The sequence below is a fragment of the Anopheles nili genome, chromosome 2 (assembly GCF_943737925.1).
Source record: "Anopheles nili chromosome 2, idAnoNiliSN_F5_01, whole genome shotgun sequence".
Classification (NCBI taxonomy): Eukaryota; Metazoa; Arthropoda; class Insecta; order Diptera; family Culicidae; genus Anopheles; species Anopheles nili.
In genome coordinates, this window is record NC_071291.1 from 10,140,778 (window position 1) to 10,164,040 (window position 23,263).

At 44.8% G+C, this 23,263-nt stretch overlaps 1 protein-coding gene and 1 long non-coding RNA gene across 2 annotated transcripts in view; one reads left to right on the forward strand and one right to left on the reverse strand.

The window, feature by feature from the left end:
- The first annotated feature begins 3,243 nt into the window (after positions 1–3,243).
- LOC128730669 (uncharacterized) overlaps positions 3,244–23,263 on the forward strand; it is a 53,821-nt gene continuing 33,801 nt past the window's right edge. Inside the window, exon 1 of the mRNA XM_053823744.1 lies at positions 3,244–3,503. Coding sequence (XP_053679719.1) covers positions 3,244–3,503 — 260 coding nt within the window. The remainder of the gene's footprint in view (positions 3,504–23,263) is intronic.
- Positions 8,591–9,152, reverse strand: LOC128730670 (uncharacterized). The gene is made up of 2 exons (XR_008411683.1): positions 9,068–9,152; positions 8,591–8,974 (listed from the first exon to the last, which is right to left on the reverse strand). It is a non-coding gene; the product is annotated as an uncharacterized LOC128730670 (long non-coding RNA).

Consider the following 23,263-nt stretch of genomic DNA (forward strand, 5'->3'; position numbering starts at 1 on the left):
GTATTTTGCGACCATTTACTGGTTTGACAATGAAATGTTTTAGTTTGGCGAATCTGGTGAGGAGATCCGCTTAGATTCGTGTGGGAACAGAAAACATTTAAGCGAAGTGAGAATAGAGTAACTTGTTTATGAAATGTGCAAAATAATGTACATAAATCGTCACATGTTGACACCGGGATGAATTTTTAAAATAACTTCTGCCATAGAACTACTGTTTTCTACTTAGATGTAATACTACTGACAAACATTGAATGATGAAATATGTAAGCGATAGTATTCATTCATAAAATACCTCGTTCTTTGAATACTTGTTTGTTGGCTTAGAATTCCTTTGTGCAGCCTAAATTTATGACAAACGATGCGCCTCGAGATACTGAAATAAAACCCTGGAAATTGCAAACCGTCGAACAATTGCCCTGGTCATCAGAAACAATGTAATCTGTGAAGAGGAACGCTCGGATTTCCCTTGGAGCCGGTTGCGAAATAAAGGAGCTGTTATTATTCGCCTCAAGCAATAGCTCACCTGCGAAGGCGCACAATCATCAGCATCGTAATCGCTCTACTCATTTGCTCTGTAAGCTTAGACAGTGGCATTTGTTCGCTGTGAATAAGATGTTGTGGCAGGAAAATCGTTCCATTCAGCACGAGTACAGTCAGTAGATGGTTGATTGTTCTTCGTCGAGCAAAGCTTTAACGTTAGCTTTAAGATTAAGTTTTAAAATAATGCTGCAAACTTGAATGAAACTTGTATTGAAAAAAATTAGCAACATTTTTCCCGTGCGTTGCTTATCATGTTACGCATTTTGGTTGATAATAATGTCATGATAAGTCTTTAAAATTAATCTGTTACCAGACTAGTTAATCCTATTTCTTAATCACTTTAACAGGCGTTGAAGTACATGCATTTGCAACATTACAAAAGTGTTCCTTATTACTAATTATTCATAATTTATGATACCTCATCTGTCATATTGCGTTTCACACACTTCTCCTTACGAGCTAGGACACTTAGAACCCCGCTAGTGTGGGTGTAATATGAAAAGCTCGACGCTACTGAATCGCTTTGTTTTGCTCCGTTATCCTTGTTGGTGGTAAGCGCACAGTGAGCGCAAACTAAGTGTGCAGGCTGCTAGCAGTTGGGTGCAATTTTTCCCATTTCTCACCCACAGCTCGTAGTTTTTGCCACTTATTTTTTAAAAGCATTAAACACGATACGTTGTAGAGGTGGGAGCTCATCCATCACCATCGTCGGGCGAGCGAGCAGCACTAACCCGATTGCGCGGCGTTTTGCCTCCCGCGTGCGGGTGTGTGAATGACAGGCTGTGAAACGCAGCTGTTGCACGAAACTCGATTGCTGCTCCAGCAACCCCATCCAGCGCGTTTCATGATCGTGTCTCGCACACCAGCAGCTAGTGGAGTTACGCCACCGTCCTAGTGCATCGCAAGATAGTGACGTTTCGCTCTGGCTAGAGTCCCATGGTGCTTACTCGTCGTTGGCCACTGCTTACTCGTCCAATTCAATTATGAAGACGGACGTCCATCCATGGTGCCGCACGATGCAGCAAAGCTTTTCCATTAGAAAAAGGATCACATTTTTTTTTCTTTTTTTTTGTTTTAATGCAAGTTTCTGGCTGCGCTACATTCCAATGTTTATGTCTTCGTCACCAACGGGTAGCCATAATTTATTTTAACAATGCCAGAAACATGAACCCTTCAGTGTCCCAAGGGTGAAACAAATGTTTAAATTTTCATTTAAAGTCTTGAAGCCCTTATTCGAGCGCTTTGTTTCATTGTTATGTTTTGCTTCGTTTCCAAGCACAGACCGTACGTTTTAAATGCAGACCAAGTTCATTGTGTTTCAGGCGCAGGGGTTAATGACACGTGCTGCGGTTGATTGAAACACGTTCAATTTTCCCTCCCGAGAACGATTCCATGTGTTTCATTTCAGGCTATAAGGCGGTTGTGGCACGTCTCTCCCCAGCCGGCATTAAATGCACCTTAATAGAATGCGAACTCCTCAAGTCGGTGTATCTTTGCACTAAGTGCAATCGTCTCCAGAGAGACTACCATTCCCAACGGGTACACGAAGACGTCGCAATCACGATTTTCATAAATATCTCGCAATCCAGCCGGAACTGCTAGGAACACGACAGCAATACGGCTAGCACGCCGAAGGAAACAGCTGCGATTGAACAAGACGTCCACATTGTAAGAAAAGACATCTCCACCCACCCGTCGGCAAACCCGCATGCCATTCAAATGCTGTGCCACTCTCAATCTTCGCATTGTCCTTGCGGGACAACTACCCTCAACCAAACCAATGCGACCCTCGCGTAGAGCCCTGATTGGGTTGCGGAAGCTTAATTCTCTTCGACGGTATTGTGCCCCGAGCCCACAAAGGGTGGGTGGAGAAATGCCGTATGCCGTATGGTCGGGTGATAAGCGCCATTAGAACAATGGCGCCATGCAGTCTGACGCGCCGGCGCGCTGCCGGGTGAAGCGTGATTAGTTTCCAATCCGCGTTTGCACCAAATGATGTCTACCGGTGCGTGAACATGGCATCATCTTTCTAGTGGAGTAACATTTGCAATTTACCCACCGGTTGCCGGAATCGATGTCGTCGGTCGAGCATGCTGATCTATTATGGTGCTGAATGAATGCCACCCGACGAACATTATTGGAATGTAAAATTGACGATAGCAATATGTGTCCAGCAGACAGATATGCAACCTGCTGGTGCATTGCTTTTTCTGGTCGGCAAGAGATGTTCATATTCCGTTCCCATGCTGCAGGAAGCATGTTATTTGCCTAAACAATAAGTGGTTTTATGTCTTAGAATTTAATTTTATTGGTACGACCCCAAACTAGCCGATGCTTAAATTAAGACACATTAGATGAAAATATTCGAATTAGCGACTTGTGAAAGATCGAGTCTATATCTATTTTTTTTTTGAGACAATCAAACTTCTGTTATCAACACAAATAGAAACCAGCAAACTTATGTTTAAATATCATGTCTCAAGGACAACATATAACATATGTTTGCTTTTTCTCCACGATTGTGTTGCTAACTGGTCGATCATTATCGATGCTTATGAACAAGCTCGATACTCTTGCTCATTCTACCGCTCAGCGAACTAATCACTTTCCCGAAACTCCCTTCATTTCAGATATTCCTTCGTGCTAGTCCCCGATCCGATAACGGCGCGTGATCGTCGTTGCCGGGACGTCGACCGCAGCAGAATGCTCGTGCAACCTGGGCCACTGCTCAGCACCGAACACCAACAGCCACCACAGCAGCAGCAACAGCAGCCACCATCATTTCAGCAGCACGCACCGAACCTCCTCGCAGCTCAGCAACCTTCATCGCTGACCTCCTCTTCCAGTGCCTCGTCGACGCCGCCGATCCAGGACGCGAGCCGCTATCTAGAGACGCTCCAGGAGCAGCTCAAAGAAGGCTGGACAGCGCACACGGCCAAAGACGGTCGGCTGTACTACTGCAAGTGAGTAGCGTCTTTACTCCGAACCCAAGATCCGTCCCTTCGATAGTGGGACCTTTGAGCGTTTTAGGTCGACCTGGGGACCGGCAGGGAATGCACAGCAAAATTAATAGAGCTATCAATCCGTTTATCGGCACCATTTGCCAGACCATTCCGGATCGATCCGGCAGATACGCAACAGTAAATTAATACCTATCCTCAAGCTCCAAAATCGGTTGTAGTTTGCTCGTATCGTAAATCTTAAATCCACCCTCTTGTCTGGGACTGTCTGGGTCATTCCTTCCAGTAACGGGTATGTTATTTCATCGTTATAAGATTCATGACATCCATCTCCCGAGGATGGTACAAGTTTGCGTCCAATCTGAGGGAAGAAGTTTGGTAAAGTTTCATGCCGGCATGGAGATGATGGTGGGAGTAGTTTTATGTGTCGACAAGTAGCACGTGCCCTAATGTTTGCCTTCAAGTGGGCGGTTTCAATCAATTTAATTCCAATTAAACAAAAACTTACACGCTACAACTTAGTCCGCTTTCGACGTTACGTACCAATTTTGAGAAATACACGTTATACAAGCGTCAGATAAGCGAGGAATACACGATAACGAATGCCAATTGTACCTGTTACCGGTAAGAAGTCAGTGTACCATTCCGGTGGCGCGCACTCATGCATCGAGAGAAGTTTTATTTCCATAAGGCCAGCTTCCAACATCACTTTTCCGAGCGCGTCCTTGCCACGAATTGCCCCACTCGAGTGTCCTGAGGCCGGCGATGTGACATGTCGGGAGCACGGGCGCTGTTAAATGGAAAGCGTACCCACGTTCACGACGTGTCCGGGAACTAACCAACCATCGGCGGGGGCAGATACCGTAAAACTCGCCTACAGTGAAGCTGGCAACAAAACTCAATTTATAAAACTCTTCCAATTTAATTTTCCTTCCGCACAAACTACGCCAAGCGCTCGCAGGTTCCAACGTCGAAGCGAGAGCGCTTGCCAGTTGCGTTTGCATATGGGAAGATAGAAGAATCTGGGATGAAAAAAAATATATATGAACAAAATGAATGCTTGCTGGGGCGGTATTCTTCGAACGCGGCGGACTCAAGAAAGTGTACCATGTGCAGTTTTGTTCAGTAAAAAATCAAATCGCACTGCAGATGAAGGGCGCGTCTGATAACGTGCTCTGTAGGAAGTGTTTTTGTTTTGTCGTTGTGTTGTTTGCCACGAATCGCATCCTTGCTGGTAAGGATGTTAAAGATGTGCTGTTGATTCGCTTTCTGCTATGCAAATATTTGTGTTGATTTTGACTATGACTAAACGTGTAGTAAACTCAAGTAGATTACTTTGATCAGATAAAATTGTAATTTCATTAAAGTAGTACAATCTTCGGTGCTGGAGATAAATTTTGTTTAAACTCCCTTTTTTTATATGCATACTATCGCTTACAGCAAGCCCCATATGCTCGCTATTTATTCAGTACGTACTTCTTTAATATCGTTACCTTTTTCATTTCGTAACGGTAAAGGGCTGAGTCTCTCCACCTCATGTAAGTCACGTGGCATCTCGTAAACTAAGAAAAATGGCCAAATATATAGTCAGTCGTTCCTCTGGCAAGATCCGAGCGATTCTCGGTGATATTCGGTGAGGAGCCTCTGTTTCGTTGCACATGTTGCACGCTGTTAGCGGAGAAGTATGCAATTTATTGTTGCCACCTTTTCGCACCGTCCTTCCCTAGTACACCGAGCATACTTTATTGCGCGCTCCCTGGCTCGGAAAGTGCCGCAGCAGAGGAGCAAAATGTTGATCGTTGAAATAAATTCGTATTAAGAAAGAAGCGCTTCAGAAGCATTCTTATAAGGATGTTCCGTTGGTTGCTTGATCAAGCGGGCCTTTTTTTTGGCTCCTCAAAAAAGTCATGTATCTTCTTCATTCAGCTCCTGTCTTGTGGGACGAAAACGAGTCCTAAACGAGTAGTGCATTTCTCCGTTCGACCGGGATTCCCTTGTGAAAAGACAAACAAGGAAACGGTTTACCAGAGCGCGAAGTTAATCGAATAAAACCGCCATTACTCGAAACGGGTGTCACGAAACGTTCAGTCCAGGCGCCTGCAAAACACTGTGAAATTGAAACAATCCATCAATATATTCATTAGACGCCGTAATGCCAGATCCTGCGACGTAATTTCACTGTCACGTTAACGTGGAGCATCCTGGGTCGTCTAGTTCGAACGGTTCGAAAACGTTGACATCCGTGTCACGACCCGAAAGGCGACCCATCTCGGTGCTAGGTGTGGGACCATTCCGGCAACAGACTCACCACGCGGGCACGATATGTCTTTGCAAGTGCGTCGGCTTGACAATCAATTTGCCGGCTGCGCTAATAGCACAAATATGACGAGCAATTTTCTGCTCAAGTAGCTAGGATAATGCGACGTGCCGAGTTTTTCCTTTGGGAGTTACACGCGCGCTGCAGACGTCGCTGGCGCTGGGTCGCTTTCGTCTTCGTCATCGTCGTAATCGAAGGGGGAGCATCTGAGCATCTTTGTTTTCCACCCATCAAGGGCATCGAATTTTCTTGCCATCGGTTGGCTTAAAGATGGCCCGCTGTCGCCGAAAACCCAAGCTCCTTAGGGTTACTGTTGCGCGTTTCCAAATTCCTTTTAACGATGTCTCGTTTCGACCTTTCTCTGTTGCGTAATGTCGTATCCATGGCAACGCCATTACCCACACAACTCGCGTTATTATTTGCTTTGATTTAGCAACGAGCGCACGGGAAAACACGTAAAGCACGCGGGTTGCTGATACACGGTTGACGAATGGTTCGGTCTGCAAAAAAAAAAACGAGAACCATTGAAACCGGGGCAGCTGGGGAGCTCATAAAATTAACTCCCGATTTCTCAATGGCTCATTTTAAGCGGACGTTCGGCAAGATCGAGGCGTCCGACCGAACGACACTCGCTTCAATTGGTTTGGGAGCATCATTGCCCTACTCGAGGACAAGTGTAATCAGCTCCAGCGAACAGAGGCCGCTCCATGGCTAGCATCCATCAATTGGTTGCAAATTGTTAATTAAACTCCATCCATCCGTCCGGCCGAGCAGTCGGAATTTTCTCTCTGATCGGCCAATTGATGCGGCTCGTGAAAGCGACTACGCGTGAGAGCATCGTCTTTGCTTAAATTCACGTCAAACAGTTTGCATGTGGTTGTGTGTTCTCGAATGTCGCACAGAAGCGTGCACTCCTTACAGAATACTATTTGCCGCACCCAGAGCACAACATTTTAGGCACATTTCCAATGCACCATTATTCAAACCAATAAATCAACAGTTTGCTGATTCGCTCGGATAAATAATACTCCCGGCGTACGGCTGAAATCTGCTCAGTCGTGAAAAATAAACACGCCATTCACGTGAAGTGCCGGAACATTCGCCAGTTCGCAAACCTCCGGAGCCGAGTGATAAACTAATTACTGCTTTGCTGTGTTTCCCTAGGATCAGCTCGGACCGTCCAGTTGCATCAGGCGCTGTGAGTTGATGAATAAATCCAGCCGATGGACGCCATTCGAGCTGCTTCGATCTCCGGTGGACGACACTTTCCACTAATTAAGGACAATGTCACGGGCCCGTTTAGATTGATTGGGCACGCAGGCTATCCGAGTGCACTATAAAGGGAGAAGGAAATGGTTGAGCCGAGCCACTTCACACGACACAATCTCCCGACCACTCGATGGAATCGAAAGGGTGGCAATGGGTGGTTTTCCTCACTGTTCCCAACACCAATCCCTCCCGAGCTCGTCTCAGGGTGCTTTTTGGGCAAACACACGTCTCCGTCGATTGGCCACCCACAACGTGACGTGCTTTGCACAACACATATGGCGTGTAACGTTGACACGCGACGGCTAGGTGATGAAATCGCTGGCTAATCTACCCTGAGAGTGGCTTCAATGCAGTTTGGGGTTTAACTCTCTCTCTTTTTTTTTTTTTTTGGTTTATATCCGCTCTGCTGAATCGTAACATCCCAGAGCCGGATCCGGTTCCCTAAACGAGCCCGGACAGCAAATAAACGTTCGCTCAGTTCATTCGTGGCGGAGTTGTTAGTTTAATTGGAACGTAATCCGCAACGAGAAGTGCTCATAAATATGCTCCCCGTGTGTCTATCGCTACACGAGCCTCGAATGAAGAGGAACCCCGGCGTATAATTCCATTTCCTACTGGGCCGTTCCATCGTGCGGGGCGGGTTCATTCCACTCGGAAATCGACACCGAAGTCAGAAATCTCGTCCCGGTGCGCGTGTCCTGTCCAATTTCGTTCCCACCATCGCCCGGGGGCGAACTTTGTTCGTTCACGTGCAAAAACCAATCTGTCCGTTTGCAGCTCGTGTGGTGTGCTTCTTACCTCACACCCACATTTACGCCGTCGGTGGGAAGGTGACCGTCCTTTGGGGACAGGTAATTCAATTGGCGCTAATCGTCCGCCCGGGACGCCAAACAACCTGCCAACCGGTCATTTACTGGTAAGCAAGTTCCGGATCGGATAAATCCCGGCTCGGTACCCTCGATGCTAATCCCTGCCGTACCGGAGCCACCCACACTTGCTGGCTTGCCGGCCCTGCTGAGAAGCGATGAAGGGAAATTGGTTATTCCATGCCATTTCACCATTGCTCCCACTGCTCATTCGGAAGGGTGCTCGATTGTGGGACGTGTATAGTTTTACGATAATGACTGAATTTTACGGACGCCGCCCCCATCATCGTGCGTTAAACCTTGCGACTTTTCCGAAGGAGCTCCAGGGTGTCCTTTCGGCGTTGGCCTCAGGCAGAGGGTGAATTGCGTGGGAAATGGGAAAAGGAAGATTTTCCCAAACCGCTCTTAATTTCGGGCACAACATCGGTTCCCGGGGTGCACCGGGCAACAGATGAACAGATGGAAGGAATCCTCGGTACGGAAACCTTTTGCACTCTCTTCACGGGATGGATTACGACCGATTTCGGAGGTGGCTGCGCGAGACAGTACGCATCGTGGCGGAAAAACAAGGCAAGTGCAGCGACGGCAAAGGAAACAACCCGGACCTCGTAAACCCCGGTAATCGTAACAAATTGACGATGGTGGCGGCAGCTGCTTGGGCGTATTCGATTTATTGCTAAGCATTTGCATGAAATTTAACGTTCTCTCTCTTCGGAGCTGTATCCGGGTTCGGTCAGGTGTGATTGGAAATTGGGTTTGCTCGCTTGCGCTTGCTCGCCATCCTTCAGGCGGTCCTCAGTGAATTAATTTTCCCCAAAAACAGACGTGGATGAAGGATTGGAAGTGGGATTGATTCCATGTTACCACCATCCTCCGTGGGAGCCAAGTCTTCTAGCCACGAGCGGTCGGTGAACGAGAACCGGGGCCGGTCTGACAAAGATCGGCCGTTTGACGACCGTATTCCGCAGAAGCGTTCCCGGTACAGCGACGATACCGGCGACCAACGCGCAAAGGATTAGCATCTAGCGCAGGAGAAACGGTGATTTAATTTTTGTTCAGCTTTGTGCAGCTTCTAGTTGCTGGTTAGATGAAATAAAAACACCCAAATCACTCACCATACGGAACAGCATCATTCTCTCAGTGGGATAAATGGTGTTTTCACGTTGCAATTGAATGAACACTTCGTTTTCTAGCTTGGAACTGACTGACGGAGGCTGTGTGATGAGAATCGTATTTATAGCTACCAAGTTAGGCTCAATTCATCCCCAAACCGCTCTAAAATCGGTAATGGTAGCTGGTAAGCGAAGAACCGTGTCAATGCAAAAACGTTCGTCAAACTATATGAACTAGCGTTACGCGTCGATGGTAAGATGATACGAACTGGTGCGCCTTTAAGATCCCGCAGACACGTGTAGCTGGTGCGATTGAAGATCAAGTTGATACAATTACTCCCGTCAATGTCAGTGGTTAGCAGTGGTGAAGTTAGCGCTGAAGGCACGGCATCATATATCCGCCCGTCATCAATACAGGCAACACTGTTGCCACCGGAACTCTGTTGGCTCTTTTGTTGTATCTATTTTGCTGAGCGTTTAATAAATTTAACGAAGCTGATGGAGGCAGCTTTTTGCTTACTAGAATACGAATACATCCTGTTGCTACACGTGAAACTTTTCACAAGCTCATCCCCGTGAGTTAAGCTGTACTTAGTATTAAAAGCTAGAGTGCATTACTTTTATCGGTCTTCTTACTGCGAGAATCAAGTGAAAAATCTTGTAAGTAGGTAGTAATTTGCTTGCTTCTTCAGTAGAAAAACTTCATCCATCTCTTGCTGCTAGCGATGAAGGAAATAAACAGAAGGAAATGCTTCCAGAAAGAAAAAGCTTCTTTTTTATCATGAACGTTTTCATTCCACGCAACAAAGAGCAAGTTATCCATCAAAAAGGTCATTATTGGTTTTATCGTATGCTAATAACTGATATAAATATATTCATAATTTTGATGGAATTGTTGAATTCTCTTAACAATTGAAAGTGTTTCCTTTTCTTAAAATCAACGATCTATTTCGATTAACATGTAGTCTTGAAATTGTTCAAATGTCTTACTTGAGATCTTAAATAAACTGTAACATCGCTCTATTCCAACGAAACATGTAGCAGGATCATGTCGGATTGGGCTCCGGACGGCTGGAATCTCGCGTATTAAAACCCGCTTCTCTGACAGCTCATCATTTTAGCTGCAGCAACAAAGGCATTATTACCATCGGCGAATCAGCGCTTGAAATCCGGATTAAATTCTTAAAATCTCAACCCATGCCCTATCGTCCTAGCGTTTAACTCTACCGGCACGACGTCCTAGCTTCCGGTGGCGTGGAAATCTTGCTGATTCCTAACGCTTTCTCTGTTTATCGTTCGCATTCTCTCTTTATTTTTCGCTTATCCACGTATGCTATATGCTGCAAGCATCATTGTTGAAAGTTTAATAACCGAGCAAGTGGATACTACTGCTACTGCTGCTCATACCGAAAGATAGCAAATTTCTGTTCAACGCACCAGGAGCGCGCTCTCATCGACAGAAACAATAAAAATCCCCGCGGATACGACGCGCTCGAATGGGGAAATGTATGCATTCGCTTGGGGAGCACGGACGAACGATCGAAAAATGCTTGCAAACTCAGCACAAGCAACAAAAACCGATATTCGCAAATGGATGCAGTTTCCGTTGCGCTCGTTTGGAAATATGGTTGTATGCGCTGGATCGATACGATGCGACTTTCGTCATGAATCATGAGCCAAGTCCCTCATCTGCAAACAAACTTATGGATTCTACGTCTGGGAAAGCGATTTTTGATTGCGCTTTTTGTGGAGCGTAAATAAGTTGTTCGATAAATTCAATCTTTAGTTTCATTTTAATAGCATTTTCATGGCTTATTCGCGATGAATCGCAGACCAAGTCGTACATATGACTTTTGATTCAAATATCGATTTTTCAATCAAATGTTTGTAAAACTCGATCAAATTATATCGTGCCTCAAGTGCAATCATCCTATAGCATCAAATCAATCCTTCCTGAATGTTCACTTTTTCTCAAATATTAACAAAACAAACATGCTTTTCAATGAAAAGTTGCTGTCCCTGCTGGGATTGGAAAGGATTCAAGATATCAAACGGGCATTATCAATTCCACAAAGTAGCGTAAAAACCCCTGTCCCATCCTGTTTCGTGCTCATTGGAAAACATCCACCAGCAGGAACCGTTTGATCCATCCCGAATACGCTACCATCCATCATCATCGTCATGTTCGTGCTGCGTCCTTTATCCCACAGCGTTGTGCTTCAAGCAACGCGCAGAATGTCAACTAAAATTAGTAAATCGATAAAAATCAAGCCCACAGGGCCGATGGTGGGGTTGATTGCTGGAGGCCGCTTTTTTTTTCGAGAGTAGACGATGGGGAGTTTGGCCGGTATCTACCGGTCAGGAAGCAGAACCAGGCTGTGTTGTGGATTGAAATCAGTTCCCTCATCCGAATCAGTAATGGCGTACTTCCGTTGATTAAACCATCCATTTTCTTGTCTTTTTTTCCCATTCCGACGATCCCTCCCGCTTTGTGCGTGTCGGTTCGTTCTTTTGAAGAACAAGCAAAAAAAAGGCAAAATATATTGTGTGCCCCTTTTTTGATTGCCCGACCAAACTGTAACCGAAAGGACGAAAATAAGAGCAGAAGGAAAAAAAACACATCAAAAGCAACCAAGAAAAAAAAAGTTACAAACTATCGAGGACTGACCTACGATGGCGTTGTCGAACGAACGAAAGGAACCAAAAATCGCATACCGATGAGAGTCGTCCCAAATAGGCTCGGCCACGATTGAAAAATCATTTTTAAATCCACCCATCCACGGGTTGCGTGTCGGAATCGATTAGAATGGGGTCGGATAGAAGGTTACGATTGGCCGGGTCGGGCGAGAGTTTCGCATCCTGTTTTTTGACCGTTCGCACCGTTCGGTACGGTTTCGATCTCGTAATTAGATTTTGATCAGGCTCATGTAAATTTAATGAGATTACGTGCTTCTTTTCGGTTGATTTTATCCGCCGCCCTTCGAGGTGATTGCTGTGGTGTGCGTCTTCACCCTGGTTCAGCAAGATTCGGTCAACAGCGAGCAGGGAGAAGCAACAACAAAAAAACAACATCCGCACAGCAGCTAGCCTGCTATTGCGGCTGAAACGGTCTCTAGCAGGAATGTGCGAACTTTGACCGGAAATTTGCGCACCATCGTCACGGTGTCCCACTAATGAAATTCAAACATTTTCAATTAATTAATTTTGTCCCACCAAAACGAGCAATCAGTTCTCCAGCTGCGGTATGGTGGCAGGCAGCAGGTATGTTAGAGACAAACCGTCCACGCGCTTGAATATCCAAAGAAGGCCCGGAGCTTCCTATGTGTCCTCGGTCGCTAACTCCCGAAAGTCGGCGAGTGCGATAATGTGCGTCTGGACATCTTTGCCAACTTCGCACCACGCCAAGGCGCACCACGATGGGTGTCAATTAGGGCATGACATGACGAAGGGAAGCGTTTTTCTTCGTCGTCTCTTGCCGATCACCATTAAATATCCTGTTTTTGTCGTCCATGGCGAAAGCTTCCTTGGATGGCGGTTTGTGATGAACTAATCGCCGAGGATAAATTCGTCTCTCTTGATTCGCTTAGACGACGAGCGGAACTGGCACAGTATCCGAAACTTTACGGATTTGTCAGTCGCAAATTGGCGAAAGTTAGAGAAAATATGCACATCATCAATAAAGCAAATTTCATTAGCCGTATTAGCCGTTTGAAAATATATATTTTCAACATGAAACCAGAACATTAATCGCTTTTTTCTCGTGAAGTTTTATGAATGAACGTTTGTTTAATTTCTTTCGTTCAAGTTCACCCCCTATAAGGTCAATTTAATTTGGTAATAGTCGTCTCCAAATAAATGCTTCTCCGTTCTGGCACGCCAAACCATGGCAAGGAACCATCTGTCGTAGTTTCATAAAGTTAAACGAGCGAGAATGGTGTGATTTAACTTCATTTTCGCAGCTATAGCATCGGCACACCTGCGCGATCTGTCGTAAATGAGCCGTCCCTAGCTACCGTTGTACACACACACACACACACTCACACAAACTCCCATCTTTCATAGCAACAACCCCCGACGGTGTCGGCTTCCTCTCTTCCTAGACGATCATTTATTAGCCAACGAGCTGTTTGAATGACGTCTAATTAATCTTAAACCCTGGCTTGGCGGGCGTAAATGTTTAGGGTAAGTTAAAAATAATTCCAATCACTGCAAAGCGGAACCTCCCATCGCTCCATTTCCGTGTCGCGCGTCTTGTTTCCACTCCCACGCGCAACTAATGATAGTAAACATCTAAAAACGTCCTGTCTTGGGTACCATCATGGTTGGTCTCCGAATGCACCGAACATGTGCACTGGACGTGAAAGTGCAATAAATTAGTTGCAGGGCCGGCTGCAGCAGCCTCATTGTTTACGAGCCGCTTGTGGTGCGAACGCGTTTATAGCTGTACGGCCGAGAGCTTCCAAAAGCTTCCGAAGGGATATGGGCAAGGACACATCGCACAGAAGCGCCTGCTTTGGGGACATCTAAATGAACCGGTCTCATTCGCGCCTTCTAAGCGTGTGCGTTTGGTTTGCGAATGGTAGTAGTGAGATTGGTGGCGCTTTCCTTTTTGCTCCACCCGTCAAGCCGTCATTATCACCCTCCGTGTAGCAACCAATTCAAACGATTGTGCAAAACAAGATTGCAAAACCATAGCTACCGACAGGCGCACCGGAAATGATGTTCGGTTTTGCGAGGGCTTATGAAAATAGAGTCACTTTTGTTGCAATCCTAGTCGCACCCACACCGAAATGCAACGAACCAGACCTGTCTGTGGCTCACCGTACGAGTCCCGTCATTTTGAGCGCCGGAGTACTATTATCGCAAAAAATCGATCCCCGGTGCCTGGAAATATTCGGATTTAAATTAAACAACCCCGGCTACACTAGCGCACGTTACTGCGCAAAATGGGTTGGTTAATAATTAAACGTAGCATAAGTTTACAAAGTCATTAATACTCTCAATTAGCGCGTTGGGGGAAAACTTCCATTTTAAATGCATGTCATTCATTCCTGTAGGGCGTTGCGGTGTATACAAATAAATGCACGAACGTCTCGCGAACCGTGTGCTGGTGTAATGGGTTTCGTGTGGTCCTTCTTTCATCAGCCAGCCAAAATCGGTATGGGACGGGGCACAATCACTGGTTGAATTACTTTTTGCACCACCACCGGCGGTCGGTAAATGACTGGAGCACGATAAATGCTGGGGAAATGGAAGAGAAAGCGAGAGAGAAAGAGAAAAGGTTTTTTTTTTCAACAATGGAAAAATTTTTAATGAGCTCGACGGTACTGCGGAAATTTTCCTGCCCTACAAAAAGGGTCCGATAACCACAACACACGCGCGCAATCACCTTCACACACACACACACACACACACACACAGAGGCTTACCCTGGTCGAGCAATGACGGGTCGTACGCCACCACCCACATAGATTGGGCCAGGACGGCCTGGAGCGGCCAAGGTCGTGCATGGCCACAAACACTGCACCACCAAAGCCACCGTCACTAGTACCACCATTTTGTTCGCCATTTTCACCCACCGCTTTTAAGCGCTTTAGAGCCTCGGTACGGCGGTAGTTAGCTAACCTCACAAATCAATCACACGCGGTACCGCACAAAATCAAACCGAGCGGAAATAGTTCCTCTAGAGGCTGCGCCGTCAGCTTCACTCGTGCAAATGACACTGAGCATCAGCGGTGCTATCAGCGGGTTTATAGCTAAAACTTCATCAATACAGCCACTAATTGATTGGCTATTAGCACCTTTCGAGCTGTCGTCAGCAACATCCGGGGGTAAGCGCGAGGACGCGTACTTGCGCGTTTGTTTACTTCTGATTCAGGCGCTAAACGATGGCCCAGCCGGCGAAGAAGCGTTTGTTTGCGGGTCGGTTCTGCCGGGTATTTTTCGGTGACGAAGCGTCAAGAGCGGTCACTTTCGGGAGTGGTCTTGCCCCGTAACCGCACTTACGGTATATTTATGGAATGACCCATGCACGGGCGAATTAGCGTGGGGCTCATAATTTGCACGTTCGCATTTATCGCAGACAGGAAATTAAAACCACGGTCATCGTGGCAACGCCTCATCACGGTGGGCTCCTGATGAGAAGGTTCTACAACGCATGAGCAGGATGGGATTGCGATGCCCTCAATTGCTGGAAGCAAGAGTGCACCGGATCAGACGTCATTTCTCGCCTCGTCATGGCGTGGAGCGTAGATGACATTTGTGGTTGCATCGTCCCAGGTGCAGCAGCACACGTGGCAGCAAAAGCGATTTAGCAGCCATCGTCCTTCGTTTCTTTCCCACAACGAACGCACAATGCGCCATCAATCCGGTCACGTTTCAGCTTCCGTTTGGTAGAGAAAAATGTGAACACTTTATCGTACCTTCTGTCCTAGCCCGCGTTAACTATAACCTCCTCCGGTCGGGTAGGTAATCGCGTACGGTGCTGCTGCGGTTCGATGGTGGTTTTACTTCAATTATTTCCTCTTTCCAACGGAGCGCTGTAGAAATCAATGTTCAATTAAAACGTGACTGGCATCGTAACGATCGTAAAAACTTATGCGAGAGTGGCAGGAAAACATGGCTCCAAACGCTCCAAAGCTAGATGTGGTATGCACTGCACACGCATTTGGTAACTGATCCTGGTTTTGTTTTCAATTGTTAAAAGTGGGGTTTGTTAATCGAAACAAACGTATCTTATTTATGGTCGAGAATAATCATGTTGTGGAATTCAATTTGAGCTTAAACGGTTTGAAAAGCCATGGCTAGCATATTTGTAATGTTTTGTTTTTGTTCTATTTATTTTTAGGTAAGTTTCGCCCATTATTTTGATGCTAATAGATTAGTCAAAATCATCAATCAGGTATGTCGGGAAAGTTGTTCCAAACAATACATCTCAAAGTAACCGAGTATTAAGTTACTTGCTAATACGCATACAGGGCACACTCGCTTCGACGAAATCGTTGCTTATTTATATCTCACGGAAAGTTGTGTTGACAATTTTCTCCAACCCACATGTGAGCGGTCCCTACGGATCGAAGGTAGATAGTCTGCTGGCAGCAATGATAGCAATACTCAATCAATCACTGCCAACGATTTCCTTGGATTGTCATCTGGATGGCTTTCTATTGGCTTCCCAGTGGTGTCTATCATGTGAGGCGTTCGATTGGCTACCGATGCCAGGACACGATAAATGGATAACATAAGCTTCACATTGGCTGATGGCGGTTGTATTGGCTTAAAAGGAGACTCAAAAACTGCATGAAGTGAAACATTTTCTCGCACCCCGATGGCTAGTAACTTGAGCAGGGTAATAAGATTAAAAGATCGAACACCAACTTGTGTAATTTATGTCGGTAGTGTCAGAAAAATCTAACCTAACATCTCATCTTTTGATGGCAGAGATAATCTGCACCAGAATATGCTTTCGAAAAGAGTCATCTTAGCTGATGGCGGGAAAAGCTGTGATGCACCACAGTACATTTCCATTGAAAGGAACTTTCTTTTCAGCAATGACATATAATCCGCGCATCAAACTATTTAAAGCAACTACAGCGTAATTGTTTCGCACCGGTTTCAAATCATGTTCACACTTTGAATGCAGCCGTAGAAAGCATTCGCTGCGTCCAATCCGGTAAAATAGCACTCCTTAATCCGTTAATCCATAAACAGCACACTTCATTGCCTTTGCGACATTCCACGAGTACGACAAAACCAAATTGATTGCAGCAACACCCTTTACCGTACCGCGCCTGGCTCTGACGCTGGAAACCAGCCAGAACCAAGCCTCAGACTACATTGAGCTGGGTTTTAAAGGATTTGGCCAGGATGAAATTTATCGCTTAGCTTTTCTGCTGCTCGTGTCGGAGGATAATGTTTATCGACTTTCTTCTTTGTTTATGGAGACTGTCGTAAGTAAGCACTACGCACGGCACTATCGAGATAGTAAGTGTACAAGATGTACAAGTAAAAAACAAGTTTGGAGCTGTTGCTAGCGACTGTGATGGAGGCGCCTGGTGTTAGCTTCTGTGATGGAGGCGCCTGGTATTTGAAACATTTGCATTTATTTACTTTTTTAAATGTTGTTCAATGATCCGAGTTGATATGAGGTATTTTTTATGCACATAGATTTTAAACCTTTTAAACAAGCTGTTTTGTTGGGTTAAATTATGTTCTGAAAATGATTCCTCGTCGTTCATTTCGAATGGAGATATTTTCTACTTATTAAGTCAAAGTCATATCGTTTATTTCTAAATGAGTCATTTGGTATGGAAATTTCTAAAGACATATTTAGAACTCCTAGAATATTAACCCTCACATGATTTGAAAAACTGCAGTCAAAACTAAGCATATTCCTCTGCAAACAGAAAGGGGTATAAGTTGTGTGATAACTATGTCAATCGTTCCTTCTGAAAATATCTTTCTTCCGAAACGATCACATTGTCCAACAATCTTTGTTTTACGTAAGGGTATTAGACAAATTTTAGTGCATTAATCTTGCAACGCTTCAGTGTAACGGCGAAGGAAGTTTGTTGACTTAGGACGAGCTTTGTAGCTATGCTGATTGAGCAGCGTCTCAGATTTCCTACGAAGGATCGGTGGATAGGACTGAATCGATATGCAAAATAGATACGATAAGTTTATGCATATAGTGGATTGATTTAAACGTGTGATACATAGACAATATCTCGTAGTGAAAGCTAGATAAGTCGGATATGTCGGGATAGCAGTAGTTTTTAATAACAATAACTTTCTAAACTAGTTTGTGTGACAATTTGGTAACTTATTTAAATTTTTGAGTTGTAAGTCTCTTGTACCACGTCTCCGAAAGTTCTAGTTCAAGTATGATAGCGACTAAAGTCATTGTACGACTATGTTAGTTATTATATTGATGCCCCAATACGTTTAAGTGTCTCTTAAAGTTGAGGTCTAACACCACATTGTTTTCGCACTCATGCACTCCAACGCGTGTTATATTCAGAGTACTCAGATAGTTTGAACTAAAAAAGATAGAAAATTCCTATCGTTGGTTATATGGTTGCAAATATTCAAACCGCAAAAAAGCTGCTTATTCAGCACACGTTACCGGTGAGTACTGTCTACCCGAAATGACCGCAAAGAAAGTATGATTTCATTGAAATGCTCTCTGGGCGACGCGAGGCACTATTTTCTGCTATGCGGCAGCAGCTATAGCACGCTACTACGAATCCCAACGCAATCATCAAAATTGAAAATAATCATTCTTAATGGGAGAATTTAGAAAAGGTGCTGTAAACTTGTGCGACTGTACAAGTAATGTGGATTGGATAAGTTTTCATCGTCTTTAACATATTTAGATAGAAAATAAGATTTATAATGAGTTGAAGAAAACAAAATCTAAGATCTATAATATTTATTTATTTATTACTATTAGATATATGATACGTAAGCCACTTAAACCGAATTTGCCTAATCGTCTTTAAAAACAGTCCATCTTCTGTTTGAGCTTTATAAAATCCATTCAAAGGAAAATGACATATTTATCTTACTTCAATGCCTTTGAACTTTTTCCCAAATCATGAATCTCAAGCGAAACACCCTCGAACACATTGTCACTTGTGTGGTTGTGGTTTTATCGTAAGTCTAGCCAATCTCACAAATCCTCTGCCTGCTTCTCATGTGTTTTACCAACACGATTCTGAAAGTGTAGGAAAAGTTTTCCTCGCTTGTATGCACTCCACCCGTTCTCCCATTTAGTTGCTAGCATCTCCAAGGTTTTTAAGGTGTCAAGGGTTCGCCAAAAAAAAAAAGAAGTCTGATCCAAATCGAATACGAGCCAAACTCCGTATGAAGTGATTTGATGGTTGAGTGAAAACTTTGAACTAACTTTACACGAAGAATAAAAAAAACACGTTCTGCTCTAAATTTGAGCCGTTCAGCAAACTGGTCAAATCGACCACCGGGAACCTTTCGGATCAAAAGTTTTGGCCATTTTGTGTAGCGTGTCGAAACCACAGCTGGAATCTGAAATCTTGTGATGCTTGTTAGTTTCCCGGACACCTGATGTAAAGTTTCATTGCTCCCTTTGGTTTTGTTCCGATAGGTAGTGAAAAGGTTACGGCATTTTGAACTATATAATCCGATCCGTTCCGATAGGTAGTGAAAAGGTTACGGCATTTTGAACTATATGCTTATGTCAAATGTATTCATTAAAAGTCATTTATGAAATAGTATATGAAAATGAATAACATTTGATTCCGTGATTCCGTTGCAGAGTATAAATCCAACATATTTGAGGGAATGTCATTATGACGATTCATTGATAAAAATTATAAGAAATGGTTTACCTTAAAAATAATTATGGTTTAGAATGAACTTTTTATACACTACATTGACGTCAAACGAATATTATATATAAAAAAATAAATAAAACTTCACCTCCTTTGAGTTTGACATACCCTTTTGCAATCTAACCTTGGGGATGTAAAATATACCACATAACGAATAGTGAAGCGATAATGTATACTGACTACACTCTCGGTTGAAAGCGAGGAATTGATTGTTTTTATAGTTCTCCCGAGGGAGAACCTGTTATTGTTTCTCCTGTTGCATTTCCAACTCGTGCTTGTGCGTTCTCGTTTCGCTTCCCCCTATGCCACAAGTACGAAAAACACTTACTGCGGATTTTGCAAGCTCTTGTAGCGACCACGTGGTAAATTATGTTGTGTTAAGTGGCGAGATTACGCTGCTGCTCCTGGTGCAGCTGTACATAACTAACTATCACGCTACTGGTACGAGTGGAGGAAATTGCATATGGAGAACGTGACTTTTGCATTGACACGCTCAGTGACTGTTAGAACTAATTGCCTGCGTTAGTCATGCGATGTTAGTCATTTTTGCTACATTTCTCCACTTTCACTTGCTTTGTATTCAGAAGTCTTGTATTCAATTCTATTAGCAATTGTCTCATCTCAAGCCTATAGTATATATATGTATTTTTTTTCTTTATAGAAACGTCTTTCCAAAACTTGAGATATTTGTGGGTAATTTATACTGTAAATTACGTTTCAACTGATAGTTATAATCTTTTATTGAAAGAAAATTTCTAAAAATAAATTAACTATATTTGCTTAGAAATATTGTTTTAAATTTTTTTTACGCAAGCTGCATTTTGTCGAATTTCACATGCTCTGAATAGCTTTAACAGTTCCTCTTTATACTGCAGAAGTCTCTTGGAGGTGAAATAAGTTACCATATTTTAGTTATGACTGTTGTTATGTCTAAATTACGATCTTTTTTACCACTGTTTACCTTACTGAAAATTTCTCTCGCATGACGGCCTTAAGATGATTGCTCGTTACGATGCGTTACAATTTCGTTTTACTTCCCAAAGCAAACCCATAACACAATCACAAGCGAGATACGTCCGATCTCAATTTATAAGCCTCGTAAAAAAGAACTCATTCTTCTGAGGCACGGAAAACGCGACAGTAAATGTCAGCACCATAAACGTTAAGAACAACCCAAAGATGCAGTGACAGCACATAACTCTTTGTGCATTGCTTGGCTGTTTTTATTTTTTGCACAAATATACACAAGGAAATATGTTGCTACCAATAACTACCAATACTGCGTTGCTAAAATATGACTCTATTCTAAACTGATCAAATGTGTGTTATTAGATGTAGAATGCGAATTTCCTGTTGGATGAAACATCAGTGCGGTTTTTTGAATCCTCTGATCCAGCCTCTAGGAAAAGAATCGAAATCGATTGACACCCGCGTGGAAGCCATGCTATTCAAATGCGAGCCTTGTCTTCATCCCTAAGCCATCGATTTCCGATGACAGGCGATTTCCGGCGACAGAGGTTTTCTATTACAGCCACATGGCGCCCGTGGTTCACCAAATGCCGTTGTAATCGGCTGTTTTCTCACCACGATGCCATTGACATATTCTGCCCGGTACGGTTCCAAAGGTCCGGCTCGTTGCGTTCTTCCGTAAAACGTGACGGATTTGTTTTGTCGGACGCGTCAAAACCAGCGTCCACCTAGGCCGATCAAATGAAATGGCAAAGAACGAATAATACACGTGTGTGAAGAGAAACTCAGGTGTATTTTGGGGCAAATTCCGGATCCTGCCGAGCGGCTGGTGTTCGTGGTAAGCCGGGCGAACAATAAATAATCGCATCGAATCGAATGAAAGCGTTCGCTCGCAGGCTTACTTAATCGAGTCTGCCATTCTTGTGGAGGCAGTTGAGCTTGCAAACCAATCTGGAGAATGAACAAGCAACCTTTAATGGCCATTATTACCTTCAGCAGTGCGCACGCTCGATGGTGCTGATAATTGAAAAATAAATTGAAGTCAGGCTGGTATTGCAGCTTTTTTCCGGTTCGTCGTTCCAGTTTCTTTTTAACAAAATAAGCTTTGATTGTAACCATGCTTTAGAGATGTAGTCAAGTAACTTTATTCTTTTGACATTGCTGTTAGTGTTTAAAAGCAATTTTTTGATGATTTTTCAACTTTGCGAAAAAAAAATCACTCAACAACACGCCACAAAGTTTCTTCGCTCCACGAGGTGTACGATGTACAACTGTGGTGAGAAAATTTGTTAGATCATGCTTGAAACTAGAACACAATCAAACTACGCCCTGACCTACGGTGGTATTGAAATCATAAACTCATCGCTCCATCAATCGAACCACACCCTAAGGATGCCGAATGAAGAACCGGTTTTTTTTTCAAGCCTTTGCAAAGCCCACATTCAAGGATCATTATCGCGGAAGTCAATATCGAACCAACAACGTCGACTGCACTTCCTGCCCATTGCGCCGTCGTCCGGGGCAACCGTGCATTCCCAGTGGTGCCTTCTTGCCCAGCTGCGCCACGGTCGAATGCCCCTGCTGGTGAATAGTGGCCCGGTGGCCCACTGATCCAATGAACCACGGCTGTCAGTTGCAACGCGCACGTCATGCAACGCAGTGGTAACAGTGATCCGGGTTCGGGTGAACACGAATCCGAAGGTCTGAAAAGTGACAGTGTAGACAACACCGTAAGGTTCCGTCAGTGGGTGCTGCACTTGGCCGTGGTGGGTCTGTTTTTGGCCTCGTACGGGTACGACCCTTACCTTCGGGAGCAGGAGCTCGATCAGCTTGCCGACCTACCCGACGACGATGGTGTCCTGGTGGACGTCTCGTCAGGGCGCTACGAACCCACCTACGACGAGCCTGAGGAAAAAGAGGATCTCGAGATCCACTATCACGTGCTGCTCTATCTCCCGAGGGTGTTGGCCGTGGTCGTACTCGCAGTCGCGCGATGTTGCGGTGCCCGGTTTGATGCAATCCAGAAGATCGTACACTTTGGTCATCCGGCGGTGGCACTGCTCTACGCTTTGCTACATCTGCCCAACTACTTGTCGTACGAGCTGCGCTTCATCGGTGGTCTGTCGGAGCTGTGCTGGTCGGCGAAAGTGTACGTGTACCTCTACCAGCTGGTCGTATATGCACCTGTGTCCGAGCGTCTACACTACTTGATCGCGGCCACTCTGGCCATGAGCCTCGGTTCAGCGTCACATCCGTTTCTGGCTGACCTCGGAACGATCTATCCAATCGTCTCTCAGTACACGCTTAACCTGGCGATCACTCTGATGCACGTGGCCATCTACCAACCGGTGATGATCTGCGGTGGTCGTACTCCTTCACACGCGCCTCCTAAACTGTCAGCTCCTTCCACGAGCTTTCGCCTGTTGAACCTGTTTGTGGCGGAGATCCTCATCCTGGTGGTCGCGTTAAACAGTGTGCTTTTGCAATGGTAATTTTTATTGATACCTTTACTCTTCCTCGCATTCATCCATTCTTTCAACCGTTTGTAGGTTTCTGACTGAAAATTTGACGCTTTTGCGTCCCTTCCTGCCGTTCCTAGCCACCGACGACCTGTTCGGCGTGTTCTGGCAGCTGTTCTACGTGGCGGTCGTCTTCTCCTCGCTCGGTTTCCTGCTGATCTACCTGCGCACCTCCGATCTGATGGTGGCGTCCTTCGGCACACAATTTCTGGCCGGTGTGTTCTACCTCTACCTCGAGGAACCGATCGCCGGTCGGTTTTGTCTCGTTGCGAATGCGTTCGTCTTCGCGACAGCACTCGATCAGTTGATCACTCTCACCGGTGTTGGTGGTGACACACGTGGGA